General features: G+C 32.6%; 1 protein-coding gene across 1 annotated transcript; it reads left to right on the top strand.

Moving 5' to 3' along the window:
• The first annotated feature begins 5,749 nt into the window (after positions 1-5,749).
• On the top strand, positions 5,750-9,431 carry LOC134251588 (acetylcholine receptor subunit beta-like). Its single transcript, XM_062733988.1, has 4 exons — positions 5,750-5,789; positions 5,954-6,069; positions 7,482-8,014; positions 8,776-9,431. The coding sequence occupies exons 1-4, from the start codon at positions 5,763-5,765 to the stop codon at positions 9,165-9,167; spliced, it is 1,068 nt and encodes a 355-aa protein (XP_062589972.1). The 5' UTR covers positions 5,750-5,762; the 3' UTR covers positions 9,168-9,431.
• The last annotated feature ends 238 nt before the right edge of the window (positions 9,432-9,669 follow it).

The following is a 9,669-nucleotide window of genomic DNA, read 5'->3' as shown; positions in this document are numbered from 1 at the left end:
AGGAAGAAAAGACAGGTAGAAGCTTAAGGATCCTAAACCGATTTCGTAATCTTCCCTACCCAAATAACTGTAAAATAAAAGCAATTATCTTGCACAGGAATAAGAAAAAATTTTTACTTCTAAAAACTTATCAAATAATTATAAAAAGACCGTTATGTTTTATTGGAAAATTATTTTTAATCAGGATACAAACTTGGAACTCCATTTTGTCGCATTTCCCGTACCCCTAAGGGTCACATGTGAAACGTCTATTTCACACTTCCTGAAGTGACGTCATCAACAAAAAGTTACTCAACCAGGTTCAAATAATTTTTTATAATATCTAAAATGTGCAAAAACATTGAATACTTTAAGTCGTGCACTTTTTTTTTTAAAAAGTGCGTTAATATTCGATATTAACGCACTTTTTCAAAGCGCGATAACTTGATCCTAAACTTAACGCACTTTGAAAAAAAATTCAAAGTGCGTAATTTTTCAAAGTGTATTGAAACAGTGGTATCCTTTATTTCAAGCTCACCGAGATATATTGTATCGACATAAGAATGTAAGTTGCCATTGTTAATTGACAATACATCGTCAATATATCTAAATGTTGCGTTGATGGCCACAGCAAGTGTTTTCTTTTCACGTTTAAGATTTTGCACAAAGTCTACTTCATTTAAACACAAAATTAGGTCTGCTAATAACGGAGCGCAATTGTTGGAAGACCTGGTCTCCAAAAGCACATAGATATTGTCAATCTAAAACTCAAGCATGATTTGATGTCAACTTCAGAATACAATCAGAATGTTTTTTAACAATTTTGCAAATGACCAATGGCAAGGTAAACTTGTAAATTTACGAGTTCCATTTTTATTGTAAAAGCAGCTGTTGGTGATATGAAAAAGACTAGACTTTAATTTATCGTACCTGTTTAGGTGTAATTGCTCAAGTGGTTTTGGAGAAAAAATCGAAAATGTCAAAAGTTCACAGACGAACGGACAAGGAGACACAATGTTATCAAAAAAGCTATTCAGATCAGGTGAGAAAAATTGTTGAACATAATGACTTCTATTTCAAGCTCTATTTAAGAAATTATTAATTTTACAGTTTTAAAGGTTATCCTTCTTGGTTGAGGAGCGGATATTCTAAAAAAAAAACTTTTAAACAATCGATGAAAATCGTCTAAGAACTATGAAAATGTTTTCATGTCATGCAAATTCAATTTTGGCATTTCATAATCCTTTTGACTACCGGTAGGTTGGGATATACTTAGTTTTCACCAGAATGGGGAAAAAATTACATAATTCTTCAATCAAGGTAGAACTTAAAGTCCGTGAGCCTTTCATTTATCAATATTTTTACTAAAGCTTATTTAACTGGATTTTCATTTGAATCCTTAGGTAAATCCAAAAGTACATGTATTTCTATTGTAAGTGTAGCTGAATTGTCTAACAAAACATATATAAATATATGTGAAAATTTTAAAAGAAGTTTATTTTGAATAAACAAATAAATTAAAATCAACACTTTGACAAGTAATGAAAAACAGGTATAGATTCGCAAAATTGATATAAATTACAAAAACCAGTGTTCAAAAACAATTTCTGCTTTCAACTTATGATGTTCAAAGATTATACAAACACTTTTTGTAACGCGTCGATAATAGACTTTTATAGTGTGGCGAATACAACGGAAATTAAAACCAGAACTTGTTGGAGCAATTCGAAATATACCCAAATTGTTTTAGAAATGTTTATTTGCGTGACTTAAAAATTAACCATTTATGGTATAACTCATTGCTATATCTGAGTGACTTTGGCGTCGTTGAAACTTTGATTTCTTTTCTTTTATCCAAGCAACTGAGCTATACTCAGGTCAGTCAAATGTCAATGGGCTTCTAACTTAATATAACAGTTACAGTGACCACGGGAAAGTTACTGATTTTCTGTTTGCTAAGTGGTTCCTTTCAATCAAACTAATCTACTCTTCACATTTAAATGCATGGTTTGCTAAAGTATGTAAAACCCATAATCGCTCTTTTAAATCCTAGATTACAGAGTATTAATTTTTTATAAAGGTCAGATTGAAAAAAAAAAAGTAACAGATTTTTAATTTCTGTTGTGTCGCCTTTCTTCTTATCAAATTATTATTATATATCTGTGTAGAAATATTAAGCTTAATGTGATATTTTTGTTTCCGAATGCACGCAAGACCCAAAAGTTTCAAGTTTAGTGTGATTCTCTTCTACTTTTTGAAATTTGGAATAAGCTGTTTTACATAAAAATCTGAGAATTACACAAGTTCCATATTTTCCTTTCAGAGCTACACAGTCACACATAAAACATTCTTCACCATTCTCCTTGAACCTTCGAATTTTTAAGAAACCGAGACATTGTTATAGCTTGAGTGACCAGAGAAGAGTACAATACTTCAAAAATTAAACCTCTGTTGTCAAAATTTTGTTGAAATAAATTCACAGAATATCTTTAACCTACAGTCAGATTGAAATTTATCTGTTAAACAAATTTGACAAAACATTTGTCTGTTGCGGCCGGAGACGTTTCTATCCCTTTATAGGGATTGGATGGGAAAGTAAAGAAAACGGCATTTAAATACTTTTGTGAATTAACGTGTCATAAAGGAAAAACAGTTTTTTCATACAAATTTTAGGATTTTTTCTGCTTTTCTAAGGAAATGAATTTATTGATATTATTTTTCATTGCAGATTTAGGTAAGTACAAATATATTTGAATATATCTACTTTAGATTTTATTTTCATTTACTTAAATAAGATAATCAATCTTTTCATTTAAAAAGTCAGATAAAGAGGTTTATTATCAAGTCAATAAATGAAATTATCATTTTCGTTTAATTCAATTTATAAATAAACTGAAAGGGGTCAAACTATTTTAAAACGAAAGTATTTCTTACAGGAGCAGTCTTATTTTTTGACCTACATTTATTCAATCGTATAAAACAGAAATCTGATTATGATACATGGGTTCTAATAATATTCGTATCTCGTAGATACATGAAAAACCTTCAATATTGACCAATTACGGGCATTGTCAACATTATTGTATATTTTTATCAATATTAAATGTTTGAAATATGTCAAAAGAAAAACACAAGAAAAACAAGATGTGTTTGTGAAACACTATGCGCCCGGCAGCAATAAAGTTCAAAAAAGCTATTTTTAGCATATAGGTCACGTTCAAGGTCACAAGGTCATTGACTTTGGTGTTATTTGAAAGAACTTTATTAGTGGAGTATGCATACCAAATATGAAGTCCCTATCTCCTATGGTTCAAAAGTTACGACAAGAAGTCGAAAAAGCTATTTTTAGCATATAGGTCACAGTGAAGGCCACAAGGTGAATGACCTTGATGTCATTTGAAAAAACTTTATTAGTGGAGTACGCATACCAAATATGAAGTCCCTATCTCCTATGGTTCAAAAGTTATGGCAAAAAGTTAAAATAAAACTATTTTCAGCATATAGGTCATAGTCAAGGTCACAAGGTGAATGACCTTGATGTCATTTGAAAGAACTTGATTAGTGAAGTACGCATACCAAATATGAAGTCCCTATCTCCTATGGTTCAAAAGTTTTGGCAAAAAGTCGAAAAAGCTATTTTTAGCATATAGGTCACGGTCAAGGTACAAGGTCATTGACCTTGATGTCATTTGAGAGAACTTAATTAGTGCAGTATGCATATCAAATATGAAGTCTCTATCTTTTATGGTTCGTAAGTTATGGTGAATGTTAAAGTTGACAACAGACAGACAAACAGATAAACAGACAAACAGACAGGTCAAAAACAATATACGCCCTGGATCTATCGATCCGGGCGCATAAAAATACTTTTTTGCTATTACACAAAATGAGAATAATTTTATGAAGAGGGGATGGGAGGTTACACCGGTGTAACATTTCCCCAAAACTTAGAAGCCCCACTCTTCAAAGAGGGAGTTTTGAAATAAATAACTACATTAAAAAATCTATTCATATAAATTTTTATTTGTTTTCTTTATTGTTTTTTTAATTTGTATTTTAGCTCCTATGGTGTTTGGTCTTTACTCCCACTCGTTAGAGACCAGTTTACGGAATGAGATATTCAATGGCTATAACAAGGACGCCAGACCAATTCAGAAAACCTTTGTCACCTGTAACGTCAAATTACTGTCACTAAAAGACATTGTAAGTTTTACTTTATAATACACATATTACTAGTATATGTAGTATATGTAAATATAAAGCGTAGTCAGGGTCATAGGTCTATTAAAACAATAGAATTTGGAAGTGGAGCAAACATGGACCTCTAAATGCTCAACAAACCAAATTTTGTGCTTATACAAATTTTCAGACTCAAAAAACAAACTGAATTTCAAAGAAGAGATACAAATACTGAAATAATCTATTTTTCATTTCCACCTCAGAATGAACATGTTACAAAATAATTTGAGAGCAATTTTTTAAATGATTTTTTACCGACAAAAAAAAAGAAAAAAGCGATATTGAAATTAAGCTTTATTATGAAAATTAATTTATATAGAATAGACTATAAAAAGCAATCGTAATATGCTTGTGTGATTTTATCACACTAACAAAGAGCAAATGACCTCGCCCTTGGTCGATATTATTAGTTTAAGCGATATTATCCTGCATTTGTCTAACCAGCATGTTATAATTGTACATTATTTGCGAATAATGTATTTATCTTCATAACTGTGTACCAGTATCTTGACTATAGGAAATTGGAAATGTTCGATAAAATGACCCAAATCAAAGGAAAACCTTATTTATTCAATGTCAAGTAGCATAAATGTTCTACAACCTATTGGCTAGATAGGGATGTAATTTATTAATTGGATTATTTATAAAACAAAAAATAAACTTGTAAACAAAACAGACTATTTAAACAAAATTTATACAAAAATATTCTGGGCTTTAAAAAACATATTAAGAACAGTTTTCTCGTCTCTGGATTCACTGAATAACTAATCACACCATAAAAGCAAGTCGCTGTCTTTCTCAGGAAGAGAATGATATACAAAATGCTTCAGAGTTCTTTTTTATATTGAAAAAAGAACCATGGAAATAGCCATCAATGCCTAGTTCGCATTGCACATCACTCGTATTTTATTCACATTTTAGTAATGACTCTGAGAGAGGAATTGTCTAACCTATTGTCAAACCTAACAATTAGTTCTAATTTGCAAAATCATTCTACATGTATTCATTGGATATCTGAAGGATTATCCATTGAGAGACCCCAAAAATTATTTAGGTTTTTTGTGATTTTAAGTTTCTTATAATTAAAATTTTCTCTAGATTAATTAAATATATGGAGAAATCGAACAGTATTCAAACATCAGAGGTGGAATCAGGTACCATTGAGGAGTGAGCACCCCTTTCCGACCGCCACACCCGCCGTGTGCTCCTTGTCATGAACGAAAAATAACAACAACAAAAATCTGTCGACAATACAGTGTGTAAATAATGGCCAAAGAATTTCTATGAAAAACTCAGTCAGTTTTTGACTTAATGATACATGTAGATTGAATTAGATGACAAGGCCATTGTGTCAATTATAGAACTTACTGCTGATATTCTTGTTTCATCAGATTGTTTGTCTTTGAACAAAAAGATTTTTAAATTAATAAATTTTATTTCTTTTGATAGATTCTCGGCAGTTTCTGTTGATAAAATTAAGACAAAATATATTTGGCAGTAAGGCTTTTTTTTTTTCTTTTTTTCAGAACACAAGAGATCAAACTATGTCAACTGTGGCGTACTTTACTTTTGTAAGTTTGCTTCACATTTCAAACCATTAATTTGACGATTATTAACTAATATGCTTAACCTGTTATGATAAATACTAAAGACTACAAGAGCTCTAGCAAGTAGTGAAAAGTTTATTAAGACTCCGTATTTTTTTTTTAAAATTCCCTCCTTGTGTTATTTTTAGGCTTGGGCCGATACCCGGTTAACATGGACTTCAAAGCCAGCTTACTCCTCCCACATAGAGAGAATATACAGCACGGAAACGGTGTTATTCACACCTCCTTTAGTTGTGGAAAATTCGTAAGTATAAAATATCAAATAACAAATATCAATATTTAATAGAGTATTGTCAGAACAGTTGATATTTACTCAATTTTAGAGACCAAAATTTTGATTGTCTGCATCATCTTTTAAAATCCTTTGACTCAAAGGTTCAATTGAACTTTTCTAATCACATGTAGCTATTTATAGTCTATATTTCTCTGCGTCTACTATCTTTTAAAATTTTTGACTTCTTTTCCTGAACCTGAAGACCCAATCTGATTAAAATCATTCCTATGATCCACTCACATAAATCGCTACACAAGGATCTGAAAAAACCCCATTCAGGGTCATCTCCTAGTGACCTCTCAATTATCCAATCAAACGTTCACTTCCAAGAATTTAGAAGTATTTCGGATTCAGTTACAGAAGTAAAAGCCCCGATGACACACGAAAGGAAAATCGTAACCTAGTTTCCATAGCCTGCCAAGAGAACAACTTAAGTCTTTTCTGTACAGAAATATGATAAGTACTTGCTTTTGACTTGATTTTAACTCTTTGTTTGGTAGTAAACGATAATATTTTCTCCACAGCTACTTTCACTTCTACGTTAATTTTCCCGAACGTCATTTAAATACGATCTCTAATTGGTCAAAATTTTAATGAATATTTTCATTAGAAAGGTCACCAGAAGATGACCCTGAATGGGGTTTCTTCAGATCCTTGTGTATCGATCTATGTGAGCGGATCAAAGGATCTGATTTTAATCAGATTGCCTGAATACCAATATCAGTCTTGAAGAAAGTTTCTTTGGATAAAGGGTATAGTTTTTTTAATTAAAAAAAGGTCTTGAAAATGAGATACTAAAAAAGGCAAAATAATATGGAAGTCTTAAAAATCTTCTTAAACAACATATGATCGGGGAAAATTGAAACCTACATTGTATGTGAAATCCTTCGTTATGATGCAGATTAAAGTTAGCTAAAATCATGGTTCTGGGGTTCAATTTCTTACATGTGTATATAACATGTGTGAGCAGTCGGCAGGGGATGCTGACATGGCACCTGATCCCACCTCTGATGTTTCGGAGGTCCTTGTTTTCTCTGCTCCTATTTGTATTGTTAATTGGACTTTTGAGCTTGAATGTTGTTCGTTATCTCTATTTATTTCATCCCCCAGCAGAGCATGGCCATGAATCATCCTTATGTTATGCCCGTTCACGTTCAGCTTAGTTTATAACTCCTCAAATTAAGACGGAAAAATCCCTTTAATAGCAGGACCATGTGATTCACATGAGTTATGGCCCATCGAATTGTTTCGTATTAATTATCAATTTCGGGGGTGGGTTGATTGTAAAGACTTTCTTCCTATTTTTTATGTCAAGACAACAATTTTTTTAGCCATGATGAGTCATATTTTCTTGCATAGTAAAAAAACCCTAATATTTTCAGCATTAATGACCTGGGTATTATTAGCGACAAAACCCTTCCAATGAGGATCGACAAGAGTGGATTGGTCACATGGTTCCCTGGAAATATCTACGAGACATCATGTGACATTGACACGACCTTCTATCCCTTTGACAAGCAGACATGTTCCATTATTTTAACAACCAGGGGTTATATTCAAACAGAAGTAGAACTACGACTCGGAAAAGTCCCTATAGTTCTTACTGCTTATCAGGAGAATGGTGAATGGGCCTATGTATCCAGTTCAAGTGAAGTTAGTACCACATCACGTGATTTGTTGACGTACTCTACACTCACATTTACTTTCACTTTCCAACGTCGGTCATCGTATCACTTGATGACAACCATCATCCCGATGTTCTTACTTGCATTCATGAGCTGCTACGTATTCAAACTTCCAGTTGATGCTGGAGAGAAGCTCGGGTACTGCCTTACGGTTTTATTAGCGTTTGCCGTCTACCTGACTTTGGTTTCAGACAATATCCCTACAACATCAACAACGATATCTTACTTATGTGAGTATTAAAATAAATTATTTTTTTTCAAATATGACAAGGCATAAAAAACTGAAGACAACAGACATTGATCAATTCAATGATAAATGTTATAAACGATGCAAATCGAGATCAGGCCAAACAAAGCACTAACCCCTGAAACCAAGATCAGAGGTCAGTTTACCCCGACTCACCTTTTTTTTTGGCTATTACCACAATTATCCACCTGGAATTGGAATTTCTGTTTTCAAAGATAAAAAAATAATAAAGTGTCAGATACAGATTCAATAATTATAATATTTATACAGCTTGTATCCTGGAAGTTCAGAAAAATGACTTTGTATTATGATGTCTCGTTTGAAAGTCAGCATTTCGTAAGTTCTATGGTCGATACAATGGCCTTGTCAGCAAATACAATTTATCAGTGAGTCAAATGCTGACTGACCTTTTTCACACTAATTGTTAGTCCCATATTTATCCACTGAACTGACGACAGATTTTTCCGTAATTTCCCGATCATTACAAGGAGCACATAGCGGGTGTGACCGGTACACAGGGGATGCTCACTCCTCCATGGTACCTGATCCTAACTCTGATGTTTTGAGATTCATGTTTGCTCTGCTCCTATTTTGCATTGTTTTATGGACTTTTGATCTTGAATACTGTTCAATATTTCCATATGTCTCACCCCACCATGGGGCGTGATGCCTAAACAAGGGAAACACACAGATTTTACCTTTTCTGTATAGCATTAATTGCTAACTATCTGATTTTTATTTTAGCGGTATACTTGCTGCTGATGCTCGGAACTGGAGTGATATCCGTGCTTCTGACCATACACATTATAGACATTAATTTTACATCTGATGAGGAAGAAATACCAAATTATCTGCAAAATATAACAAGAATTATTTCCAAGATCGTCTGCTGGAAAAGTAACACAAATTGCTGCGGGAGGAGTAACTCTTCCATATCTGTAATCAATGTTAAATCTATGGACGTAGAAATGGATTCAAAGAAAACCAGTGTTGATAGTAATGTGGAGAAGAAGGAGGATCTCTCGTGGCAGGAGATTGCAAAGATTTTAGACATCTTTCTGTTCCGAGCTTATCTTTTCATAGTCATAATGCTGTCCATTATGTTCATTGGTATCATGTATTTGGGTCCACAGTGATCGAATGTCACTTGTTATATTTTTTTCTAGTCAGCTGTTTCGCATTGATAGGTCTATTTGTTTTTATTTGACTTTTTCCATAAATGAAACCAGGCTTGAGTTACTTACGATTACCGATCTTAAAATGTTAATGCTACTTAATAACCACTTTTGTAGGTCCATCCTCGTATTCATCTTTTTCAAGTTTTAATTAAATGCGTATTTTTTAAAGCATTTCTATAGTTATAGCATGCTATGATAATGCAACTCAAGTGAATTCTTACATATACGACCCTCCTCTTCATGCTACTTCACTAGTAGTCTAGCACTAGCAATAACTTAACTAGTTTAGCTTCTCAATTTTATCACGACGCGGTGTGGGACTCTCCATCTCAACTCGATTGGATTTCCTCCCTCATATACAATAATGTTAATTTTAAACGGAATAAAATTTAATATAAAATAGATATATACAATAAAATAGATATCATTTAAATCTTGGTTTGCTTGTTGTTATAGTCAA

Source organism: Saccostrea cucullata, unplaced genomic scaffold (assembly GCF_032062105.1).
Source record: "Saccostrea cucullata isolate Sc308-1 unplaced genomic scaffold, CSIRO_AGI_Scuc_v1 ctg37, whole genome shotgun sequence".
Taxonomy (NCBI): domain Eukaryota; kingdom Metazoa; phylum Mollusca; class Bivalvia; order Ostreida; family Ostreidae; genus Saccostrea; species Saccostrea cuccullata.
The sequence above is the reverse complement of the archived record's forward strand: the minus strand, read 5'-3'. Positions and strand labels throughout refer to the sequence as shown.

Excerpts from the sequence above, each read along its gene's own strand:
- LOC134251588 (XM_062733988.1), top strand. The coding sequence starts at position 5,763 with ATGTCAACTGTGGCGTACTTTACTTTT. Across the intron at positions 5,790-5,953 it reads CTGTGGCGTACTTTACTTTT|GCTTGGGCCGATACCCGGTT; the intron begins GTAAGTTTGCTT and ends TGTTATTTTTAG. Across the intron at positions 6,070-7,481 it reads CCTTTAGTTGTGGAAAATTC|CATTAATGACCTGGGTATTA; the intron begins GTAAGTATAAAA and ends TAATATTTTCAG.